Here is a 26307-nt window from a genome sequence, read left to right as displayed (position 1 = left end):
AAATTTGATAAGCTTAAGTGTAAATGGGGCCTAAAAGTTTACAGTTTATTTTTGTAAAACTAGCAACTGTAAAACTTACCTGCTCTGTGCAATGGTTCTGCACAGAGCAGCCCCAATCCTCTTCTTCTCAGGTCCCCAGCCAGTGCTCCTCACTTCACCCCCTGCCGAGTGTTCCCATAGCAAGCCCCCATTGTGCAACCCATAATAATCAGATTTGGGAAGGGATATGTTTGTGATACACAAATCTTTAGTTCTATGTTGTTGTTTTTTTGTATAATTATCACACAGAGTTTACTCATTTATTTTCTGTCTTGCTCTCCAGGAATGTCAGGAGTTGTTACAGACTGATGGAAGAATTGTGTTACAAGGGCCCGGATTCACATACATCGGCGCATATTTATGCCGGCGTATCGAATATACGATACGCCGACGCAGCGCAGAGTGGCACAGTATTCACAACGCACCAGCTCCCACTTGCTTCCAAATCTACGCTGGGTTATGAAAGCGTAAGTCGTCGTAAGTGGAAGTGGGCATGAGCAATGCAAATGAGGCGTGACCCCATGCAAATGATGGGCCGAGCGCCATAAAGATACGAATAACGAACGGCGCATGCACCGTCCCGTGGACGTATCCCAGTGCGCATGCTCAGAATCACGTCGGAACTACTCCCTAAGATACGCCTAATCACTGCCTACGACGTGAACGTAACCTACGCCCAGCCCTATTCACGCACTACGTAAACAACGTAAAATACGACGGCTGTGTTCCCTGGTCCATACCTTAGCATAAATTGCGCTTCATATATGGGGAATAACTTTACGCCGGACGTACGACTTACACAAACCGCGTATATTATGCGCTGGGCGCAAGTACGTTTGTGAATCAACGTATTTCCCTCATTTCCATATTTGAATAGGAAATCAATGGGAGCGACACTTGCGGCCAGCGTAAATATGCGCCCACGATACGCCGGCGTAGACAAGTTACGTCGGTCAAATGAAGCCTATTTTTAGGCGGTTCTAGTTTTGTGGGCACGGGGCACAGATACGACGGCACATATTTGCACTTACGCGGCGTATCTCGAGATACGTCGGCGTAAGTGCTTTGTGAATCCGGGCCAAGATATTTATTTATGCCAAATCACGTTAGTATAGTTATTATTTATAGAACAACATAGGCTTTACTTTGCTAAACTATGCTACAATGTAACCAGGAGATGAGTGATTACCAGCAGATGGCAGGAAATGTATTTATTAATCTCAGAGCTTTTCTTGAATCATGTAATCTAAGAGAACTTGTCACTGTCTGTTGACCTACACACCTGTGTTCCTCAGTGTTGGTCCATTGAGTTCATAGACAGTCACCTGCTTTCCGTTCCACACTGCGACATATTCCTGAAAAAAAATCATATAGATTAATTGAGACTTTGCTACAAACATTAAAGTGGACCAATGAGGGAAGACATACATGAGCTGTCGCCGATAATTTGCTGTGCAAGTAGCAATCTAAAAGTGGCTGCACTACCTAGTAGACAATGGCCTAGAACAAACAAGTACCTGGTAAAAAAAAAAAAAGGAGAAAAGCATAACGATAAAGGCAACTACAAAGATATCATTATTCTTATTAGTGTTATAAATACAGGCAAGGGAACAGTGAAAATTCCAAATCACAACAAATGAAGATTATAGGTTTGATCAATAAATGATTTGCTTACTTTTGTGACGAAGACCCCTATGATATACATATCAGTCTTTAGGCTGTGGGTGGCCCCCGTACTGAAGAAAGTTATACTGAGCTGAGAAGGGGCCACTTGGATGGCTGCAACTTGTTGGTGAAAATGAGAAGACATGACATGTTCACTGAGGACCAGGACACAGCTGAGATTGTTCACGGATAAGAGATTTTTGGAGGATCCCCACTGTGCCAAGACAGAGTAAAGACATTAGACATCAGGCTATAGAAATAGGTTGAGCAATGGCAGTTTGCAGTACAAATTGTGTTATTTATGTAAAGTTCAAGTGGAACATTAGGCAAGAAGCTACACAAAATAAAGTCAAAATACATATGACTGCACTACTTACCTACCAATGGAACCATCCAAACCCCCCTGTGATGCATTTGCCTATATGTCTCAGTCTAATTCTCCCTGCTTGCTCGTGTAATTCTGTCCTCGGCTAGCAGGTTATTGACGTGCTAATGTCCCCTCACTATTTCTAAAGGTTAATTGATCTATTGTGTTGTGTGAAGGAGATCTGTGTTTAAGTGGCTTGTGTTAATTATTCTGATTGCTCCAGTGTGGTAATTATCTCTCTATATGCGGGGTCGAGCCGTCTAGTTAATGTATTCAGTACAACTAGTAATCAGCGTCCTTGGTGTCATTGTCTAAAGAAAATGTGTTTTCAGCATCGGCTCTGTCGTGTCTGTCTAATCATCTGTATGGAAGCCCCAGTGTGAGGGGGGCGGAGATTTGTCATTGTAACAGTTTTGGAAATGACATATAAGCTGTGTGATATAACATTAAAGTCTGTCTTGTTCTAGCAGTAAGCCTGGACTAATGTGTGGCTTAATGGGCGATCTCAGGAATATTCCTCCTAGTGGAATATTGGGTGATGTTCTTATGGAAGAAGGGAATCTTTGACGGGGATATCATACCGATACCGTCACAATTGGTTGGTAGCAGTGGGATTTTCCCTTCTATTCCCCTTCACACCCGGATTCCAAGCAGACACTGGAAGAACTACTGGAAGTTCGTGGAAGGATTGCTAGCAACAAAACCAAGCGGGTCATCATAGCAGAATCAATGGAGATAGACCAGGAGGAAGGGATTGCAGCAACGCCAGCAGTACAAGAGATGGAGACACCAGTGATTCAGGAGGAGGAATCGCCAGCCAACAAGCTAATGAGAGAGAAGCTAGCATGGTTCGGCCCGAACCCAACGACGGATGTAGTGCTGAAAGTGATGGACCTGTTAGCGAAGGAGGCTAAAGAAATAAGAGACGCAGAGCTACAGGAGGATAAACAAATAAGAGACGCAGAACTACAGAAGGCTAAAGAAATAAGAGACGCAGAACTACAGAAGGATAAACAAATAAGAGACGCAGAGCTACAGAAGGATAAACAAATAAGAGACGCAGAGCTACAGTTAAAACTGGCAGTAGTCCAACAAGCAGCCGCACATTCTCCAAACAGTGAGTACAGCACAGCAGACACAAGGAAGATTCCGTTTAGCGCTTTTAAAGCTTTTGATGAAAAGGACTGTGAGATTGATAACTACCTGGCAGATTTTGAGCGACAATGTAACCTGCACCGAATAGCTAGAAGAGAGTGGGTTGCAATATTGTCAGGCAAACTGTCAGGCAAAGCTTCTGATGCTTTCCGGACCGTGCCAGATCAGGATATCCATAACTACGCCCGGGTTAAAGAAGTGCTCCTGGCTCATATGCAGTAACCCCAGAGTCCCACCTACAGAAGTTCAGGGACTCACGCAAAACCACGAAAGACTCTTACGCGGAATGGGCATGCCAGTTGTCCCTGTCGGCCTCTAACTGGGCTAACAGCAGCCAGGCCACCACCGCAGAGGACATTTTGCAACTAATGCTCCTGGAGCAATTTTACAATCACATCCAGACGGACGTCAAAGACTGGGTGAGAGATCGCAGGCCCATGACTCTACCAGAGGCCGCGAAGTAGGCGGATGAATATGCGGATACTCGCAAGACGAACCAGGTCATACCACAGGAACAACCTCCACGACCAACGGCGCCCTCACACCCACCAGCCGCTAGATACCCACCTCCTAACAGACCAATGACATCTAGCCCTCGCTATCCACGCCAGGAGGGCAACGAACAACGCTGCTTCCGGTGCAAACAGCTGGGTCACTTCAAGCAGAATTGCCCCATGAATGACAACACCAGGTCAAATTGGTCTCAACCTGGGTACCGCCCACCAGCAGCAGCCCATTGTGTAGACTCGGCTTGGGATCCCCAGGAGCTGGGTCGGGAAGAACCATTGTGCACCCCTTACGAAGCCCTCATGGTATAATTTGTTATTACGGACAACAGGGAACACCATTGTCAGCTGGTCATGGGCGCCAGCCCTGAGCCGGAGGGGCCCTGGAGGGAGCTGGGCAGAAAGAGGCACCGCCGGCCACCCTCCAAGAAGAAGAGGTCCTGGAAGCCGTATAACAAGCTGACCTGGGAGGAGAACAAGCGACTGGAGGAGAGGGAGTCGCAGCGGGCATCCCAGATGCGGGCCGAGATGTTCGCCAAGGGCCCACCGGTGGCCCCTTACACCACCACCCAGTTCCTGATAATGAAGGACCACGTGGAGAGCCTGCAGGACATGAGCAAGCAGGAGCTGATCCGTGAGTACATAGAGCTGGAGGAGTGCATAAGCCGCATGGAGGAGGAGAAGAACCACCTGAGGTCACAGCAGGCTGACCCCCCCAGGCTCCATGAACTGGAGATGGAGCTGGAGAAGCTCAAAGAGGAGAACTGGCGGCTGCGGAGGGAGCAGAGGGTGGCTGACCCTATGGGGCCCTGATTTCCCCCTCCCCCCGAACTCTGAGCACCGGTGCTACAGCCTTTCAACAAATATAACTTTTTCTTTTTATGAATCTCCTGTGACTGTCACTTCAGAGCCATAACCTGCCCCTCCCATAGCGGGACACCTAGATGGCGGCGCACAGACCCATTCGCCGTCTTCACACTGACTTCTGGTGACTTTGCAGATCGCACAAAGACTTGGGGACTGAACGGCGTGTGATCTGACGACCCGGTGACATACCTGAGTCTGAAGCAGTTGCCAAGGGAGGTCAGTCACGCCAAACAGAGTTAACCTCGGACTAAAAGCTCTGAACCTGTCAACCCTACTGGACCAGGGAAGGTCCAACCGGGTTTGCCGTAGCAGGGAGAAAAAGGGGGGCCATTGTGATGCATTTGCCTATATGTTTCAGTCTAATTCTCCCTGCTTGCTCGTGTAATTCTGTCCTCGGCTAGCAGGTTATTGACGTGCTAATGTCCCCTCACTATTTCTAAAGGTTAATTGATCTATTGTGTTGTGTGAAGGAGATCTGTGTTTAAGTGGCTTGTGTTAATTATTCTGATTGCTCCAGTGTGGTAATTATCTCTCTATATGCGGGGTCGAGCCGTCTAGTTAATGTATTCAGTACAACTAGTAATCAGCGTCCTTGATGTCATTGTCTAAAGAAAATGTGTTTTCAGCATCGGCTCCGTCGTGTCTGTCTAATCATCTGTATGGAAGCCCCAGTGTGAGGGGGGCGGAGATTTGTCATTGTAACAGTTTTGGAAATGACATATAAGCTGTGTGATATAACATTAAAGTCTGTCTTGTTCTAGCAGTAAGCCTGGACTAATGTGTGGCTTAATGGGCGATCTCAGGAATATTCCTCCTAGTGGAATATTGGGTGATGTTCTTATGGAAGAAGGGAATCTTTGACGGGGATATCATACCGATACCGTCACACCCCCCACAACAAAAGTGGCGATGTGATGATTACATGAGAGGTTGGTGGCAACAAGACATGTTGGTGACAGGCAGAGACTGCAGCATTGGATCTGTAGAGCACTGGTCTTCAGTTCCAGAAGAGGCATCATGCATGATCATGTGACGGTGGATTGAGCCTTAATCCACCATCACATGACCATGCATGATGCCTCTTCCCAGCACTGGATTGAGGTAAATCACCAAGTGCTTAATTTATATTTTTGTGAATGGAAGGGAGTGGGGTGAGCAGGAGAAACAGGGGCTGTTCTAATTTTGACCAGAAATGGGTTTGAAGCCTCTTACACACGCACGGTTTTCTCAGCCAGAAACAGCAAGAAAACTGACCTGGCTCTCCCTCCTTGCAAGGTAGACAGACAGAATAGTGTAATGATTCTGTTAAAAAACGAGTAAATATCTATTAAATTCCTTCATCTATATCACCTCCGGCATTCTAGTTTCTTTTCTCTCATTCACTTCCTGGTTTGTGGCGCTCGTTCATGTAAGAACTACATTTCCCAGTATGAATTGCGGCACGCCCAGTAATTTACACCTCCTTGAAGTCTCTAACACGTAGAGAGCGTCCTGCCACACAGATGTAGTTCCCAGGAGGGGGTGAGCACGTTACTGACCACCGCAGTAAACCCTCCCGTCACGGTGGTGAGTAACAATCAGACAAGCAGGAAGTGAACAGAACAGAGAAGAAATAGAGCAACTTCTGAGCAAAAACGAACAATGAGGAAGTGAAAAGAGGAATGTCTGCAGGTAAAGGATGCTTATTACGAAAAAAAATAATTCTTTACAACCCCTTTAAATGACACACACGTGGGTTCTATTTACTAATTAGGTGACTTCTGAAGGCAATTGGCTCCACTAGATTTTAGTTAGGGGTATCCGAGAAAAAGGGGGCTGAATACAAATGCAAGCCACACTTTTCAGATATTTATTTGTAAAAAAAAATTGAAAAACATTTATAATTTCCTTTTCACTTCACAATTATGTGCCGCTTTTACATTAATACAGCAAATACACTCGGTAAGCATGTCCGGGTAAATTCTTCATCAAGGACCCAGGGCAGGAGAAGTTCGGTAAGTGAGGCACAGTGGATATCTGGAGGAGGCATGCCAGGGGAGCTGGGTGCAAGGCCAGGAGGAGAGACTGAGGATTTGTGTCAAATCGCTGTGGCCTGAGGACACAGGGTTTGCAAGAAGGGCTGGCTGGGATCAGTAGTCCACCAACTATTTAATGCTGCTAAACAACTAGGCCATCAAGAAGGGGTACTGCAGCCCCCTGGCTTATCAGAATTCAGTAAAGTTCAGCAACCATCAGGGATTATTCAGAGTGATCCCTGGTGCAGTGTAAAGATGATGGGGCAGAAAGACTAACAGTGAAGTTTGTGCAGAAGGAGAGTCCTGGGAGTAACAGTCTGCAGGAGTTTGTGCAGAGGAGGAGTGGAGTTGAGACTATAAATGTTAGTCCATCATCAACTGATTCAACAATTCTTTAATAACGATGGCAAAAGTGATCTGTTATTTGGGCATCCCATACCTTTTCCTCAACCTATATATATATATATATATATATATATATATATATATCTGTGTTGCTGTTGGGCTTCCTGCCTGGTGTGAAAACATTAGCAGGACAGGAAGTGAGAGTAAATCTCTCTAATGTGATTCTGCATATCTGTTAAAAAGAAACAGGGGGCTAGATTCATAGAGAGTTACGCCGGCGTATCAGTAGATACGCCGTCGTAACTCTGAATCTACGCCGTCGTAAATTTAAGCGTATTCTGGAAACCAGATACGCTTAAATTAGGCTAAGATACGAGCGGCGTAAGTCTCCTACGCCATCGTATCTTAGGGTGCATATTTACGCTGGCCGCTAGGTGGCGCTTCCGTCGATTTCAGCGTAGAATATGCAAATGAGCTGGATACGCCGATTCAGAAACGTACGTGCGCCCGGCGGATTTTTTACGTCGTTTGCGTAAGGCTTTTTCCGACGTAACGTTACTCCTGCTTCTATGAGGCGTAGCCAATGTTAAGTATGGACGTTGGGCTAGCGTTGAATTTTGCGTAGTTTACGTCGTTTGCGTAAGTCGTTCGCGAATAGGGCTTTGCGTAATTTACGTCCAAATCGAAAGCATTGACTATTTGCAACGCGATTAGGAGCATGCGCACTGGGATACGTTCACGGACGGCGCGTGAGAAACGTAATTTACGTGGGGTCATGTTTTATTTACATAAAACACGCCCACCGCTTCAGAATTTGAATTTGGCGCGCTTACGCCGGCAGATGTACGATACGCCGCTGTAACTTAGGGCGCAGGTTCTTTGTGAATCCAGCCCCAGCCTCACTAAGTTACGGCGACGTAGCGTATCTGAGATACGCTACGCCCGCACAAACTTACGGCGGGCTATCTGAATCTAGCCCAGGGTTTCCACATGTTATCCAAAAAAAAAAAAAAAGTTTTGGATGGACGAACCCATTAATATCAATCTTCCATTCATAAGCTTACCTGTACTTGAGTAATGTTGCCCTCTAGTTCTGTTGGGGTCCTCAGTTTCCAGCTGTCTTTTCCATCGGTCTTTAAAGATTTTGGCCCACCAGTTACTTTGCTCCACATGGCGACCTTGCCTTTACTGGTTCCAGCTGCCAACATGGCTGAGGTGTACAAAAGACTACATTTAGAAAACATCAGAACGAGGGAGCTTACAAAAGAATCAGATTCAGGGGCTCTATGAGAAGTATTACATTTAAAATATTCAAATTGAATCTATAGGTTTATCCAAACACTTTCACCAACCAATCTATTGTAGACATTTCTATCTACTTGCATTTTAGAGATATTACAAACAACATTTTCCTACAAACTGGGAGATAATTGGACAATGCTGGAGATCCGCTAATTGCATATCCCTGCTCTAGGGAATAGGAATTCAGTGCAGCAAACCACCCATGTCACTGTTAAGTGCAGAAAGGGGCAAGAAATGTCCCAATTTAAATACCTGGGAATGTTAGATAAAGTGCATCACAGAGATAAACACTTTTAAAAGCCGTTTTTAGTATATGGTTGTCGGTCACTATCACCTCGACCTTTTCTGTAATATTATAGATGTTTTGTGGCTTCACAGCCTCCAGCCCATAATGCACTGTGTGAATGGTCCCGCAGCATCCAGGGACCTGTGACGTGTTCCAGAAGGTTGCAGGCAGGGGGGACACTTCACCATTTACACAGTGCAGGGCGGCTCGCGCATGCACAGTGGGAAGCATGCTGCTAGTGTTTTACCAGACAAAAAGTGAGAACAACTCCAGTAACACAGTCAGATACAAGAAGCTTTTCTTCAGTAGTGTGTGGTTTGTGCCTGGTGAAACTGCTGTCAACAGTTTAGAAAAATGTCAGGAGTGTCTAGCGCTTCTGCTCCTCGTTCCAGCATCCTGGTTTTGGCTGTGGCATTCTCCCTGTCTCTCTGTCGACCTGCAAGGTGATTAATGTGGTCAGTCTCTGGGTGAAGACCAAACCTGTTATAGGCCAGCCAAACCATCAGTCTCATGCTTGTGGTAGATTGTATAAATACCTAATCAAGCTGCCTGTTTGTCTGCCGTGCTCTGCTAGTTTGGATTTCCCTCTGTATGACCTTGTATCAGATATAGACTATTCTCTGAACTCTGCCTGCCTTTTACTTGAACCGTCATTGAACCACTCTGCCTGTCTGCCAACTGCAAGTACCTGTTTTCTTTGCTCAGTTCATGCATGCCCTGGTGTGGTAACCAGGCACTATAGTAGTGTGTACAATTCCTGGGGGGGTACCGGTAAGCCTGCTTGCTTTTTGGGAAAGGGGGATGCTATAAGTGAGGAACACAGAAGCCAGCTATAGTGTCTGACCACCTATGTTAGGTGTAAACGTGACAGAAAAGAGTGTACATTTCTTGCTAGATTTCAGCAAAAACCCAACAGTTCTAATCCTTCCTCACTATATCCAAAACTAGAAAAAAGATTTTTGGCTCGACATACACTTTAAATTTTATTAATAAAACGAATGTGTAAATTTGCCAAATTTGATCACTCCTGCTCTTTTGCTACTAATATTTACCAGTTCTCTCTGTTAACCTATTTGGCTGCAGGAGTCGTGAGTAAAAAAACCTTTTCAATTCATGTCAGCTAAGACAGAACTGTCAGAAGCGTGCAGCGCTCCTGCTCCATCAAAGCTGCTGATCTCATTCCAGCATCCTGGTTTTGACTGTGATGCATTCTCCCTGTCTGTTTGTCTACCTGCAAGGTGAATGATGCAGTCAGTCTCTGGGTGGAGACCAAACGTGATTTAAGCCAGCCAAGCCTGTAGTCTCATGCTCGTTATAGTGCTGTAACTATCTTCAAGCTTCCCATTTGTCTGTGCTGCCTACTAGTTGCGATTTCCCTGTTTATGACTTTGATTGGAACTTAAACTATTCTCTGAGCTTTGCCTGCCTTTTTAAATATGGATTTGACCTCGACTATTTTGAACCCTGCCTGCCATGTTCCTGGACTGTCATTGACCCCCTCTGCCTGTCTGCCAGCTGCAGGTATCTGTTGGCGGTGTGTCTGCTATGGAATGGTAGCCAGGCACTATAGCATTCTGTATAAGTCCTGGGGGAAATCGAGTACTGGTAGTCCTGCTTGCCTTATGGGAAAGGGGGCTGCTATAGGTGAAGAAACAAAGGGTTGGGGGGCACACCCTAAACATACATTTCTAAAGCTGGTGCTGCTATAAAGACCAGTATACAAAGAGAACCACAAAGAATAGCTCAGGCATACAAAAAAAAAAAAAAAAGTTACTTTCAAATCGTACAGGGCTATTTATCTGGCGAGTGCATAGATAGGTGGAGGTGCACGTGTGACACAAATTATTTCTAGACACATCGGGACCAGTGGGTGCTGCATTGTACATGGTGATGTTGAGGGCTTGCCCACATACAAGGACAGAAGAGGAGAAGACAGGAGAGCCACCTGCTACAGAATCTATGTGTAAGGTAAATATTTGTCACTATTACATCCCTCTTGATAAAAATGAGTAGTGTATTATAGTATACGGGGGGCTGTCACTATTATTTTTTGTGGCCAGCCTTGAGTTGGGCTTTAAACATAACAGAACCTCATAAATATACCGGGGCACAATATACAGGGATAACTAATATGACAGCAGCTAGCTGAGAGACGGGTTACCTTTAGCATCACAATAAGATATACAGTTAATGGTCTCCTCAGCTTCAAATCCCAACTGTTCATCCAGGAATAAGACATAATTGTCATCTCGCTCCAGGTCCCAGAATCTGAAAATACATTTCATAGATTAGGATAGATCACCATTGGTTGTGTAGAAGCTGTCACTATCCTGGTTGCACTGATATAAACCCAGGACCTTGCAATCACTATACAGTGGTACCTTGGATTACAGGCATAATCCGTTCCAGGAGAATGCTTGTAATCCAAAACACTTGCATATCAAAGCGAGTTTCCCCCATAGAAGTCAATGGAAACAAAGATAATTTGTTCCGCATTGACTTCTATGGCATGCAATACCACATGTGGCCAGAGGTGGGGGGTGCCAGAGAGCCTCGGAAATGCTCAGCTGATCTCGGAATCCCTCTGAAAAGCTCGGAAACACCCGGAACAGAGTATTTACGAGTGATTCCAAGTATTTCCAAACGGCTCCAATCCGTTCCGAGTGTCACCGGCGCCCCAGCACCTCTGGCCAAATGCGGTACTGCACACCCCATTAGCTTAAATTCTGCTCCTTTTGCGAGACAGCACTCACAAACCTAGTCAGGATTTTTTAAAGAAAGTTGCTCATCTATCAAAATGCTCTTTAACCACGTTACTCGTAAACCAAGGTTCCACTGTATTTGGTCTCCTTCGATACACAGAACATGGAAATGCTTTAGTAAATATACAACTGCTAAATACCTTTTTTCATCAGCAGAGTAGTCCTGTGACTTTTATCAGTGTCCGGCTAAACACTAGTTAAAGCTTGTAGGAGGAGTTTTCATTCTGCTCTAGCTGTCCTATGAGGCTGCAGGACCCCTGGCCCTCTGTCTGGATAGTGCCGATTGGCCCTGTGCTGATCACATGCACTCTCCCAAGAAAAAAACCTCTCTAGCAATAGACACCAAACTGAGCATGTGCAGCTTGTCCGCTAGTCTCTGTTCTATCAGGAGGTGGATTGGGGACAGTAGAAGAAGGGGAGGATCAGAGAAGCCAGGATCAAACAGCCTTTTTACACAATGTGCAGGATTAACCCCTTAGGTTCCACAGTGAGTATAACAAGCATGATTTACTGCATATACAGACTGATTTTACTGTTGTGGGTATAGTAACACTGTAATTAATTAGAATTTCTTGCACTGTATCATTTTACAAATCATCTCATTGGTTCATGGGGAGTTCACCCAACACACGTCCCAAATCTGAAGCAAGAACATTTATGTTATTGTCTTTCAAATGTTTTTTTCTTTTATTCTACTGGGACAGGATAAGAAAATAAAAGGACAAGATGACAGTTAAATGTCATGTAACAAAAAAGGTTGATAGGTTAATTTTTAATTCATTCATCATTGCTGTAAAGTTAATTATTACTCACTTGTGACATTAAAAGCATACAGTATGTCATACAATATGGCGGCGATCAGCGAATTTTATCGTGACTGCGACATTATGGCGGACACATCGGACACTTTTGACACATTTTTGGGACTGATTACTGTGAAAATGACACTGGCAGCTAAAGGGTTAACCACTAGGTGGCGCTGTAGGGGTTAAGTGTTCCCTGCATTGTGTTTCTAACTGTAGGGGGCATGGGCTCTGTGTCACATGACACTGATCTCTGCTCCGAGTACACGGAGCCGAGATCAGTGCCATTCTCACTAGGCAGAGCAAGGTTGTACTTGTTTACACAAGCATCTCCCCGCTCTATACCTCCGTGAGACGATCTCAGGGATACCCGCGGCAATCGAGTCCGCTGGACCCGCGGTCATTTAAAGGGCCACGTACAGGTACGTGATAATGCCTGTCCGTGCCATTCTGCCGACGCATATATGGCATGGGCGGTCCTTAAGCGGTTAACAGACCACAGGGAAGCAAATAAGAGAAGGTCGTTATTAGGTTTTACATTAGACATTAACCACTTAACCCCCGGACCATATTGCTGCCCAAAGACCAGAGCACTTTTTGCGATTCGGGACTGCGTTGCTTTAACTGACAATTGCGCGGTCGTGCGACATGGCTCCCAAAAAAAATTGGCGTCCTTTTTTTCCCACAAATAGAGCTTTCTTTTGGTGGTATTTGATCACTTCTGCGGTTTTTATTTTTTGCGCTATAAACAAAAATAGAGCGACAATTTTGAAAAAAAATTATATTTTTTACTTTTTGCTGTAATAAATATCCCCCAAAAATATATATTTCCTCAGTTTACGTATTCTTCTACATATTTTTCGTTAAAAAAAAATCGCAATAAGCGTTTATTGATTGGTTTGCGCAAAAGATATAGCGTTTACAAAATAGGGGGTATTTTTATGGCATTTCTATTAATATTTTTTTTACTAGTAATGGCGGCGATCAGCGATTTTTTTCCGGTACTGCAACATTATGGCGGACACTTCGGACACTTTTGACACATTTTTGGGACCATTGGCATTTTTATAGTGATCAGTGCTATAAAAATGCATTGGATTACTATAAAAATGCAACTGGCAGAGAAGGGGTTAACACTAGGGGCGGGGAAGGGGTTAAGTATGTCCCTGGGTGTGTTCTTACTGTGGGGGGGGGGTGGCCTCACTAGGGGAAATCACTGATCTTCTGTTCATATGTTGTATGAACAGAGGATCAGCATTTCCCCCCTGACAGGACCGGGAGCTGTGTGTTTACACACACAGCTCCCGGTCCCCGTTCTGTAACGAGCAATCGCGGGTGACCGGGGGTGACGCGCATGGGACTCGGGGGCGAGCGGGGGGCGCGCGCGCCCCTAGTATCCTGCGAGAGAGCCGACGTAGAGCTACGGGCTCTCGCGCAGGGGAGCCAACCTGCCGCCGTAAAACGACGGCGGCAGGTCGGCAAGTAGTTAAAGTAAGCATGTCAAAACCCTGGCCAATTTAAAGAGGAAGTAAACCCTGATGGAAACTGCACAGAGTTTCGTTTCTTCCCCGCGCATGCGCCGTTAACATTTTCGGCGGACTACAAGTGAAATATCTTCTAAACGGCGCACGTTTAGGAGATGTTTCCACTACCTATAAGTAAGCCGTATTCTAGGCTTACCTATATAGAAGTCCAAAAATATATATATTTTTTTAATGGATCAAAAGCGTTAAAAACGCTGGAAAGCGATGTTTTTGAGCGTTTATTGACGTTTATCCGCATTAGAGCGTTTTTACAGCTGAAAAACGTCTCTCAGAACCCACTAGTCTTTATTTATTTATTTTTTTACTGCTCAAAAACGCCACTGCCCAAAACTGCTGATAACAGCCTATAGCCCTGTACACAAGATCGGAATTTCGATGGTCTAAAAACCGATGGATTTTTTAATCGGAAATCCGATGAAGCTGACTTTCATCAGTCTTGCCTACACACAAATAGCCAGATTCAGAGAGAGTTACGCCGGTGTATCAGTAGATACGCCGTCGTAACTCTGAATATGCGCCGTCGTAAATGTAAGTGTATTCTCAAATTGAGATACACTTGCGCCGTCGTATCTTAGCTGTCTATTTACGCCAGCTGCTAGGGGCGTGCTTCACTGTGGCGGCTGCATCGATTGTGTCATCCCTTTTATAGGGAGACACGATCGATGACGTCAGACCTACAGCCACACCCCCCTACAGTTGTAAACACACACTAGGTGAAGCATAACCCCTTCAGCGCCCCCTGGTGGTTAACTCCCAAACTGCAACTGTCATTTTCACAATAAACAATGCAATTTAAATGCACTTTTTGCTGTGAAAATGACAATGGTCCCAAAAATGTGTCAAAATTGTCCGAAGTGTCCGCCATAATGTCGCAGTCACGAAAAAAATCGATGATCGCCGCCAATTAGTAGTAAAAAAAAATTTTTTTATAAAAATGCAAGAAAACTATCCCCTATTTTGTAAACGCTATAAATTTTGCGCAAACCAACCGATAAACACTTATTGCGATTTTTTTTACCAAAAATAGGTAGAAGAATACGTATCGGCCTAAACTGAGGAAAAAAAAATGTATGTATGTTTTTGGGGGATATTTATTATAGCAAAAAGTAAAAAATATTGAATTTTTTTCAAAATTGTCGCTTTATTTTTGTTTATAGCGCAAAAAATAAAAACTGCAGAGGTGATCAAATACCAACAAAAGAAAGCTCTATTTGTGGGGAAAAAAGGACGTCAATTTTGTTTGGGAGCCACGTCGCACGACCGCGCAATTGTCTGTTAAAGCGACGCAGTGCCGAATCGCAAAACCTGGCCTGGGCATTTAGCTGCCTAAAGGTCCGGGGCTTAAGTGGTTAATGACTGTAAAAAAAAAAAAACGTCTACAGCCAAAAACAGCTGCTGTAAAAATGTCCAAAAACGTCCAGTGTGCATGAGGCCTTACAGGAAAGAAGAAAAAAAATTGTGTCTTCAATTTCAACTGCCTATATAGCTCAGCGTCTACGGATCATTCGGACATGTGGTTTCCATTAGATGCAACCACTACTTATGCATTTTTCACCACATTTTCAGTTAGAGATGCCAATGTTTGGGTTATATTTATTCAACCTAAAATAAACCTTCCCTAATCTATAACTGCAGCCAAACCAAATGTAATTTTGGATAGTGTGGGGGAGGATTAGAACCCGACAGATTTTTATTGGTATCTACAGCCCTCTCAGTGGTATTTCCCTGAACTTCCTGCCTCCCAAAAACACAGGTAGTGATCCCCCGTAAAAGTTAGTGGTTCCTCCTGCTGAATTCCACGTTATTACTCTATCCTGTAGTAACATGGAGGCTGGCGGGAGAAACCACTGAGCACTGCGGGGGACACAATAGATTGACTCTTGTATCAGTGTCTGTACAGAGATTAGTGGACAATTTTCCTGCGGCACAGCAGTGTTTAGGAGGTACAGGCAGAAAAAAATGAATAATTATTTCCTTCTTTACATGCCACAACTTGGTCTTTAACCATTAAGGACCAGGCCCCTTTTGGCGATTCGGCACTGCGTCGCTTTAACTGACAATTGCGCGGTCGTGCATTGTGGCTCCCAAACAAAACCAACATTCTTTTTTTAACCACAAATAGAGCTTTCTTTTGGTGGTATTTGATTGCCTCTGCGGTTTTTATTTTTTGCGCTATAAACAAAAATAGAGCGACAATTTTGAAAAAAAAAAACAATATTTTTTACTTTTTCCTATAATAAATATCCCCCAGAAATATATAAAAAAACATTTTTTATCCTAAGTTTAGGCCGATACGTATTCTTATACATATTTTTGGTAAAAAAAAAAAAATCGCAATAAGCGTTTATTGTTTGGTTTGCGCGAAAGTTATAGGCCCGGATTCATGTAGAATCGCGTATCTTTGTGCGGGCGTAACGTATCCTATTTACGTTACGCCTCCGCAACTTTTACAGGCAAGTGCCATATTCTCAAACGAAAGTTGCGGCGGTGTAAGCCCGCCTAATTCAAATTTGGTAGATGTGGGCGTGTGTTATGTAAATTTTATGTGACTCCACGTAAATGACGCTTTTTACGAACGGCGCATGCGCCGTCCGTGAAAGTATCCCAGAGCGCATGCTCCAAATTAACCCGCAAGAAGCCAATGCTTTGGACGTGAACGTAAATGACGCCCAGCCCTATTCGCGAACGACTTACGCAAACGACGTAAAATTTTCAAAATTCGACACGGGGGAAAGACGTCCATACTTAACATTGGTACACCTCATGTACGTCTCATATAGCAGGGGTAACTTTACGCCGGGAAAAGCCTAACGTAAACGGCGTATCTGTACTGCGTCGGCCGGGCATACGTTTGTGAATTTGCGTATCTAGCTGATTTACATATTCTAGGCGTAAATCAGCGTATACGCCCCTAGCGGCCAGCGTAAATATGCAGTTAAGATACGACGGCGTAAGAGACTTACGCCGGTCGGATCTAATACAAATCTATGCGTAACTGATTCTAAGAATCAGGCGCATAGATACGACGGCTCGGACTCAGGCCGGGTACACACGGACAAACATGTATGGTGAAAGCGGTCCGTCGGACCGTTTTCACCATACATGTCTGCCAGAGGGCTTCTGTACGATGGTTGTACACACCATCGTACAGAAGTCCGCGCGTAAACAATACGCGGGGCGTGTCCGCGGTGTCGCCGCGTCGATGACGCGGTGTCGCCGCGACAATGACGCGGCGACGTGGGCGGCCCGCCTTTAAAATGCTTCCACGCATGCGTCGAAGTCATTCGACGCATGCGAGGGACGGCGGGCGCCTGGACATGTACGGTAGGTCTGTACTGACGACCGTACATGTCCGAGCGGGCTGAATTCCAGCGGGCTGTTTTAAAACAAGTCCAGGAATATTTGTCTGCTGGGAAAAGGCCCGGCGGGCAAATGTTTGCTGGAATTCGGCCCGCTCGCACCTACACACGACCAAACATGTCTGCTGAAACTGGCCTGCGGGCCAGTTTCAGCAGACATGTTTGGTCGTGAGTATGGGGCCTCAGAGTTACGACGGCGTACTTGGAGATATGCTGGCGTAACTCGTTTGAGAATCCGGGCCATAGCCTTTACAAAATAGGGGATAGTTTTATGGCATTTTTAATAATAATTTTAAATATATATATATAACGCCCACTAACACACAGCTCCTTTATCTGCAACATAGAGAGCGTCCTGACTCTCCTGTAGTCGGAGGGAGGGGGCGAGCACGACACTCCACACCAGGGAGAAAGCCTCGCATTACTGTGTGGAGTTACAGACAGAAGAACAGGAAGTGAGAATTTCTCAGAAGAAATAAAGACATTTAAAAGCAAAATGGAAGGATGAGGTAAGTAAAGGAGGATTTCACTAAGGTAAAGGAAGCTATTTAGGGAAAATAATTGTACCTTTACAACCCCTTTAACAGGTGGCACCACCCATTAAACTCACGCGTTGATATCAATAGGGCCGCATCGCAACCACAGGTCAAATGTTTGGCTCATTATTGCTCATAGTCGGAAAACAAAAAACAATAGCGCCTCCTGAATGCTTATCAGTCACCGCTATACCGTCCTCTGAAAAACGACCCACAGCAGATTGCTTTTCAGGAGGTGGTAAGCGTACAGCTTTTCTGCGAGAAGCCTAACTGTCCAAACACAGACAGAAATGTGACCATACTTTTATTGTTCACCTGTAGTAGAAAAAAAAGGATTTTTGTACTCACCGTAAAATCCATTTCTCTGAGTTCATAGATGGACACAGCCTTCATTGACCTTAGGGTTATGCTTCTTCCTACCAGGAGATTTATCTCCTGGTAGGAAGAAGCATAACCCTAAGGTCAATGAAGGCTGTGTCCGTCTATGAATGAAAGAGAAAAATGAGGTTCGCAAACATGGCTCTATTGTGTGGCAGAGCTGTGTAAATCGCAGAACAGGGTGGATAGAAATACAAATCCTTTAATAGGTCAAACCAGTTCACTATATGTATTCCAACTTTGTATTGTTTGCTGGTGTTTTATAGCTTTAGCTTCTACTTTATGCCATTCCCAACCCTAAACTTCAAGGTCAGCCAATGACATCAATCATTACACACATGCTAGAGCCAATAATATTGCTGTGCTTGAATTGATTGCACCCAAACAAATCTATTAAAATATGAATGAAAAACATTCTGCCACTGATAAATAATATGGCAGATTATTTGTGCCAATAAAGTGTGCTGGACTTTCCCCGCTGTATGCGATAGATCTAAACAAAGGTTTACCTTAAGACACTTTCTCCTGTAGCTGTAACAAGCAGAGTCTTCTCAATACAAAGAATGTCCGTCGTCTTCCCGATCCTCCCAGTCAGCTTCACCTGTGGGGCGCAACCAGAACACTGAGACAAGCTACCATATATTACAGGGTGTAAAGTGTTAGAGATGGGGGGCTAGATTCACGTAGCCCGCCGTAAGTTTGTGCGGGCGTAGCGTATGTTATTTACGCTACGCCGCCGCAACTTAGACGGGCAAGTGCAGTATTCACAAAGCACTTGCTCCGTAAGTTGCGGCGGCGTATCGTAAATGAGCCGGCGTAAGCGCGCCGAATTCAAATTTGCAAGCGGTGGGCGTGTTTTATGTAAATAAAACATGACCCCACGTAAATGACCTCTTTAACGAACCGTTCGTGAAAGAATCCCAGTGCGCACGCTCGAAATTATGGCGCAAATCGTCAATGCTTTAGACGTGGACGAAATTTAGGCAAAGCCCTATTCGCGAACGACTTACGCAAAATTTGACGCTGGCCCGACGTCCATACTTAACATTGGTTGCTCCTCATATAGCAGGAGCAACGTTACGCCGGAAAAAGCCTTACGCAAACGACGTAAAAAATTCCACCGGGAGCACGTACGTTTCTGAATCGGCGTATCCAGCTCATTTGCATATTCTACGCTGAAAATCGACGGAAGCGCCACCTAGCGGCCAGCGTAAATATTTAACTAAGATACGACGGCGTAAGAGACTTACGCCAGTCGGATCTTAGGCAAATTTTGGCGTATCTTGCTTTCTGAATACAGAAAGAAGATACGCCGGCGCAGATTTGAATTTACGCGGCGTATCAATAGATACGCCGGCGTAAATTCTCTCTGAATCTAGCCCGGGGTATACAGTGCCTTGAAAAAGTATTCATACCCCTTGAAATGTTCCATATTTCATGTAAATGCAATTATTTTAGTAAATATAAACTGCTGAATATCTTTTCTCATTAGCAGTATATAGCAGCCTTGTGACTTCTATCAGTGTCTGGCTGGATGCTGGTTAAAGCTTGTAGGAGTTTTCATTCTCCTCCGACTGTGTCCTATGAGGCTGCAGGACCCCTGACCCTCTGTCTGGACAGTGCTGATTGGCCCTGTGCTGATCACATGCAACCTTCCCAGGGAAAAAAAACTCTGTAGCAATACACACCAAACTGAGCATGTGCAGAGTGACTTCAAGGCTCTGTACTATCAGGAGATGAATTGTGGACAGTGGAAGAAGGAGAGGACCAGAGAAGACAGGGCCTTTTTACACAATGCAAAGGATTATCCCCTTAGGTTGCACAGTGAGTATAACAAGCATGCGTTATTGCATATGCAGACTGACTTTTATGTTTTGGGTTTAGTAACACTTTAATACAGTGGAAGCTTGGATTATGAGCATAATCTGTTCCAGGAGAATGCTTGTAATCCAAAGTACTCGCATATCAAAGCGAGTTTCCCCATAGAAGTCAATGGAAACTAAAAATATTTGTTATACATTGACTTCTATGGCATGCAATACCGCATGTGGCCAGAGTTGGGGGGGCGCCGGAGAAATTTGGAATTACTCGGCTGCATTCAGAAACCCTTGGAAAGCCTCAGAAACACTCGGGAACTCGAGTATTAAAGCTAAGGTTCACCCTAAAAAACATCTATATACCATTACATGCAGCATACCGTATTTATCGGCGTATACCGCGCACTTTTTTGCCCTGAAAATCAGGGCAAAATCGTGGGTGCGCGATATACGCCGATATTTGAATGCCTGCGCCGACATATACCGAGCGCAGTACACTCGGGTACATTCGGTCAGGCTCGGCTTCGCTCGTAGTCACGCTCTGTGACGTTTATGCGTGAGAAGCCGAGCGTGGCCGAATATACCCGAGTGTACTGCGCTCGGTATACGTCGGCGGAGGCTTCAAACTGAGCGCGGGAAGCGGGGATTCGACATGAAGACAGCGCGCGAGAAGCCGGGAGGACACCACCGAGGCCGCAGACGGACGCCGGACCGGACGAGGCCGCCGATGGACGCTGGGCAAGACACCAAAACTGTAAGTAGTAAAATGTAAAAAAATGTTTTTTTACAGGATTTTAGGGTCAACATTAGGGGTGCGCGCTATACGCCGGAGTGCGCAATACCCCGATAAATACGGTACTTGCGTCAGCTACAGTATGCTGGTATTTTTTCTTTTATCGCTGTACATACCGTTATATAGTTCATTTTCTTTTCTTACTCCCGCGGGGAATAGGCGTTCCTATAAAGAGGCGTAGATGATTGACGTGCGGAAAAGGGGCGTCACGCGTTCCGAAAATAGCCGATCTGGGACTCGGCTATATACGGCACCTGCGCACACACTAGGAGCCGTGCAGAGCTGACTGCGCAGGCGCCGTATATAGCAGAGTCCCAGATCGGCTATTTTCGGAACGCGTGACGCGCCTTTTCCGCACGTCAATCATCTACGCCTCTTCATAGTAACGCCTATTCCCAGCTGGAGTAAGAAAAGAAAATGAACTATATAACGGTATGTACAGCGATAAAAATAAAAAAATACCAGCATACTGTAGCTGACGCAAGTATGCTGCATGTAATGGTATATAGATGTTTTAGGGTGAACCTCTGCTTTAATGAAGGCTCCGATTGGCTCCGCTCCTCTGGCCAAATGCGGTACTGCACACCGCAGAGGCTTGAATCCATTTTGCAAACCGAATCAGGATTTTTTTTTTTAATAATTCCTCGTATTGCTCGTTAATCGCGTTGCTCGCGATCCGAGGTTCCTCTGTATAATAAATAATAACATGTTATTTGATTTTTACCCCATTATGGGCTATTGTTTGTAGAATTTTGAAGAAAATAAGGAATTTAACCAATTTTGGAATAAGGCTGTAACATAAAAATATGTGGAAAAAGTGAAGCGCTGCAAATACTTTCCGGATGCACTGTATAAAGCGCCACAGACAAGATAGAAAAGTAGGAGAATTGTCATGTTACAACCAAATACCACCCATAAATGTAACCATAATCTAGAAAATTCTCACTCTCATAAACTTTCTCACTTAAAAGGGAAACTAAGGCCCAGATTCCCGTAGAATGGAGTAAAACTACGGCGGCGTAACTTATCTCATTTACGTTACGCCGCCGCAAGTTTTACGGGCAAGTGCTTGATTCACAAAGCACTTGCCTGTAAAGTTGCGGCGGTGTAGCGTAAATCCCCCGGCGCAAGCCCACCTAATTCAAATGATTCGGGTAGGGGACGTGGATCATTTAAATTAGGCGCGTTCCCGCGCCGAACGTACTGCGCATGCGCCGTCCCTAAAATTTCCCGACGTGCATTGCGCGAAATGACGTCGCAAGGACGTCATTGGTTTTGACGTGAACGTAAATGGCGTCCAGCCCCATTCACGGACGACTTACGCAAACAACGTACATTTTTAAATTTCGATGCGGGAACGACGGCCATACTTAACATTGGTTGCCCCTCATATAGCAGGGGCAACTTTACACGTCGCAAATCTAACGTAAACGTCGTATCTTCACTGCGTCGACCGCGTGTACGTTCGGGAATTCGCGTATTTTGCTAATTTGCATACTCGATCGGGAAAACGACAGAGGCGACACGTATCGGCGGAAAAAAAATGTGCATTTAAAGCGGTGGTTCACCCACACTAACAACATTTTACCATTAAATGAGGCATAGTAGCGCGAGCTACAGTATATGCCTGTATTGATTTTTTTATCCCCGTACTCACTGTGCAATCCTCTATACAAGATTCCGACTCCCCGCGGGGAATGGGCGTTCCTATCAAGAGGGAGGATGATTGACGGCCGGCTATGGCACGTCACGCTCCCCGAAGACAGCCGGAACAGGTCTTGGCTCTTCACGGTGCTATACGGCGCCTGCGCACAGACTATGCGCAGGCGCCGTGAAGCGCCGAGTCCTATTTCGGCTATTTCCGGAGAAGCGTGACGTGCCATAGCCGGCCGTCAATCATCCTCCCTCTTGATAGGAACGCCCATTCCCCGCAGGGAGTCGGAATCTTCTATAGAGGATTGCACAGTAAGTACGGGGATAAAAAAATCAATACAGGCATACTGTAGCTCGCGCTACTATGCCTAATTTAATGCTATAAAAAAAAAAATGTTTCATTAGGGTGAACCACCGCTTTAAGATCCGACAGCGTAAGAGCCTTACGCCTGTCGGATCTAATGGTTATCTATGCGTAACTGATTCTAAGAATCAGTCGCATTGATACGACGGCCCAGATTAGGACTTACAACGGCGCACATGGCGTTGCGCCGTCGTAAGCCCTTTCAGAATCTGGGCCTAAACTTTTTGGTCAATTTGTTTTGTTTGTTTTTAAATTGATAATTTATTCAATTTTTCATTATGCATATAAAATATATTTTTCAAATTGCTATATAATAATACAATGTGCTTCCAGTGCACTATTTTGAAGAGAGTACTAGGCCTTCTAATAAGAAAGATTAGCAGTGACAGCTCGCTTTTTGACTGACTCTCTCTAAATGAAAATCCACAGGGTCCCTCTGAGCCATGGACAGTGAGGGGTGTGCATCTCCCATCACGTATTTAGCTGTGTGCCATAGTGACAGGAGTCCTCTAGGTCTAAGCTCACCTTTGAGATCTCCTCAGCGTCCCCTTCTGGAGTTATGAAGAACCGCAAGAGCAGGAAGTTCTCAGAGATCACAACCAGCGTAGATTTCTTCTCTATGAAAAGCAGTGTGCGCACAGGACTGTCCATACCAATTATCTGCATACTTTTACCCTGTTCATTCACCCAGTGTATCGAACCTGGAATCAAGAGGAATCCAAGTTTAAAAAGCTTGCATACATTTTTTTACACAATATACTACAGAATTAAACAAAGAAAGCCACAAAGCATGTTATCCAGCAGTTATAAGTAAAAAAAAAAAAATTTTTATACTTCAATCTCTCTCATTAATAATCCCACTTTGGTGCCTGGCTGCTATACCGACTTAAAGGGGTTGTAAAAGTACAATTTTTTTCCCCTAAATAGCTTCCTTTACCTTAGTGCAGTCCTCCTTCACTTACCTCATCCTTCCACTTTGCTTTTAACCACTTGAGATCCGCGCTATAGACAAAAGACGTCCACAGCGCGGCTCTCAAGTGCCGAGTGGACGTCTTTGGACGTCTTTTTCTGTGCATTACCCACGCGCGCCACTGGGGGGCGCGCAGCGGGTAAACACTGTGCCGGCGCATCGCTGGGAAGCCGATGCGTGTACCTGGCGGCCGCAATGTCCGCCGGGTACACGCGATCGGCGGTGACAGCAGGGACGTGGAGCTCTGTGTGTAAACACAGAGCTCCACGTCCTGTCAGGGAGAGAGGAGACCGATCTGTGTCCCTTGTACATAGGGACACAGCATCGGTCACCTCCCCCAGTCAGTCTCCTCCCCCCACACACCCAGGATACATATTTAACCCCTTCCTCACCCCCTAGTGTTAACCCCTTCCCTGCCAGTCACATTTTCTACAGTAATTAGTGCATTTTTATAGCACTGATCGCTGTATAAATTTGAATGGTGCCAAATTTGTGTCAAAAGTGTCCGATATGTCCGTCGCAATATCGCAGGCCTGACAATAAAAAAAAAAAATCGCAGATCGCCGCCATTACTAGTAAAAAATAAAAAAATATAAAATAAATCATAAATCTATCCCCTATTTTGAGGTGCTATAACTTTTGCGCAAACCGATCAAAATATGCTTATTGCGATTTTTTTTAACAAAAATACGTAGAAGAATACGTATCGGCCTAAACCGAGGGAAAAAAAATGTTAAAAAATAAATTGGGATATTATTATAACAAAAAGTAAAAAATATTGTGTTTTTTTCCCAAAAATTTCTGTTTTTTTTTTGTTTATAGCGCAAAAAAAATAAATCGCAGAGATGATCAAATACCACCAAAAGAAAGCTCTATTTGTGGGAAAAAAATTATAAAAATATAATTTGGGTACAGCGTTGTATGACCGCGCAATTGTCATTCAAAATGCGTCAGCGCTGAAAGCTGAAAATTGGTCTGGGCACGAAGGGGTTTAAGTGCCCAGTAATGAAGCGGTTAAATGTCCTTATTTCTTCTGAGAAATCCTCACTTCCTGTTCTTCTGTCTGTAACTCCACACAGTAATGCGAGGCTTTCTCCCTGGTGTGGAGCGTCGTGCTCGCCACCTCCCGTGGACTACAGGAGAGTCAGGACGCTCTCTACGTAGCAGATAGAGAAAGGAGCTGTGTGTTAGTGGGCATCCTGACTCTCCTGTAGTCCAAGGGAGGAGGCGAGCACGACACTCCACACCAGGGAGAAAGCCTTGCATTACTGTGTGGAGTTACAGACAGAAGAACAGGAAGTGAGGATTTCTCAGAAGAAATAAGGACATTTAAAAGCAAAATGGAAGGATGAGGTAAGTGAAGGAGGACTGCACTAAGGTAAAGAAAGCCATTTACGAAAAAAAAAAATTGTACCTTTACAAACCCTTTAAAGTGGGTGTAAACCCTCATCTGTACCCAGTGAAGTGATTGGCCTCAGGTGATACACAGAGATTAAACTAATCCTCCTACATAAAGTTGTACATGTTTATCTTTTCCCAACATGCATTTAAAGTCCAGAATTTCCACAGGATCTCTAAGCTCTGAAAAGCAGGGGGCGGACACCTGAAGTTATACCACTGAAGAGAGCTCTTAGAGCCGATTGGAGGTATGAGACACACCGCCCTTTACACAGCACACAGGAACAGAACTGAGGCAGTAAAACAGCTGGAGCTTCCTTCCCAGTCATCATTTTTCTTTTGGTGTCAGAAAAACTTGTCAGAAGTGACTCGTGCTTATAGAAGAGGAACGAAGCAGCGGACATAAATGATGCTTGGTGCTCTGGATTGAGATAAGTACACACTATAGAGGGGTGTGCTTTGTTCATATTTAATTTCTGAATTTTACAACCACTTTAACCACTTCCCGCCTGGCCTATAGCAGAGTGACGGCCGGGGTTTCAGTTATCTTGACTGGGCGTCATATGACAGCGATCAGTGGTGCTGTGTGTCACTCTGACACTCTGCATCTCCGATCGTAGCAAGTATTCTCTGATGGAGGCTCCTTACCACGTGATCAGCTGTGACTTACGTCAATGGGGGTCACTATCTGCATCCAAATTTTTTATATGTTCAGTTGAACCTCCATGAATAGAACCCAGGTGTGTTTGGCTCATCCTCCCCGCTGGGAGAGTAACAGGGGATGCTGAGCAAATAACTTCAGTACTTTTGGGGTAAATTTTAAGTTTGAATTACTCCAGAGTGTCTGTAGTTACAGCACTCAATGAGGGTTTGTTTTGAACAAATTTTCCACTGGATAAGAACATGTTAATACTTGAATGTTTATAGTTTGGCCACAGTTTCATTTTGAAATGGATAATTTTGTTTGCAGTGGTCACTGGCAAGTGGAATCACTTGCTGGCTTCTTGGATCTCTTAATAACTCTGGGCCAGATTCTCAAAGAGATACGACGGTGTATCTCCTGATACACAGTCGTATCTCTGAGTAAGGCCGGTCGTATCTATGCGACTGATTCATAGAATCAGTTACGCATAGATATGCCTAAGATCCGACAGGTGTAACTGTGTTACACCGTCGGATCTTAACTGCAAATTAAAAATGGTCGCTGGGGGCGTTCTCGCTGATTTACGGCGACGATATGTAAATCAGCGAGATACGCCAATTCACGAACGTACGCGGGCCTGACGCAGTCACTTTACGTTGTTTACGTAAGAGTTTTCCCGGGGTATACTTACCCCTGCTTCTATGAGGCGCAGCCAATGTTAAGTATGGCCGTCGTTCCCG

The 26307-nt window shown here is 44.9% G+C and overlaps 1 protein-coding gene across 1 annotated transcript in view; it reads right to left on the bottom strand.

Moving 5' to 3' along the window:
- The window catches only part of IFT140 (intraflagellar transport 140), a 164866-nt gene that overhangs the window by 119911 nt on the left and 18648 nt on the right, over window positions 1-26307 (bottom strand). Inside the window, exons 6-11 of the mRNA XM_040356657.1 lie at window positions 23082-23257; window positions 18439-18530; window positions 10709-10815; window positions 8024-8169; window positions 1715-1918; window positions 1322-1394 (exon numbers count right to left, since the gene is read on the bottom strand). Coding sequence (XP_040212591.1) covers window positions 1322-1394; window positions 1715-1918; window positions 8024-8169; window positions 10709-10815; window positions 18439-18530; window positions 23082-23257 — 798 coding nt within the window. The remainder of the gene's footprint in view (window positions 1-1321; window positions 1395-1714; window positions 1919-8023; window positions 8170-10708; window positions 10816-18438; window positions 18531-23081; window positions 23258-26307) is intronic.

The sequence above is a fragment of the Rana temporaria genome, chromosome 6 (assembly GCF_905171775.1).
Source record: "Rana temporaria chromosome 6, aRanTem1.1, whole genome shotgun sequence".
NCBI lineage: Eukaryota > Metazoa > Chordata > Amphibia > Anura > Ranidae > Rana > Rana temporaria.
Note: the sequence above shows the minus strand (reverse complement) of the source record. Positions and strands in the feature narration are given on the sequence as shown.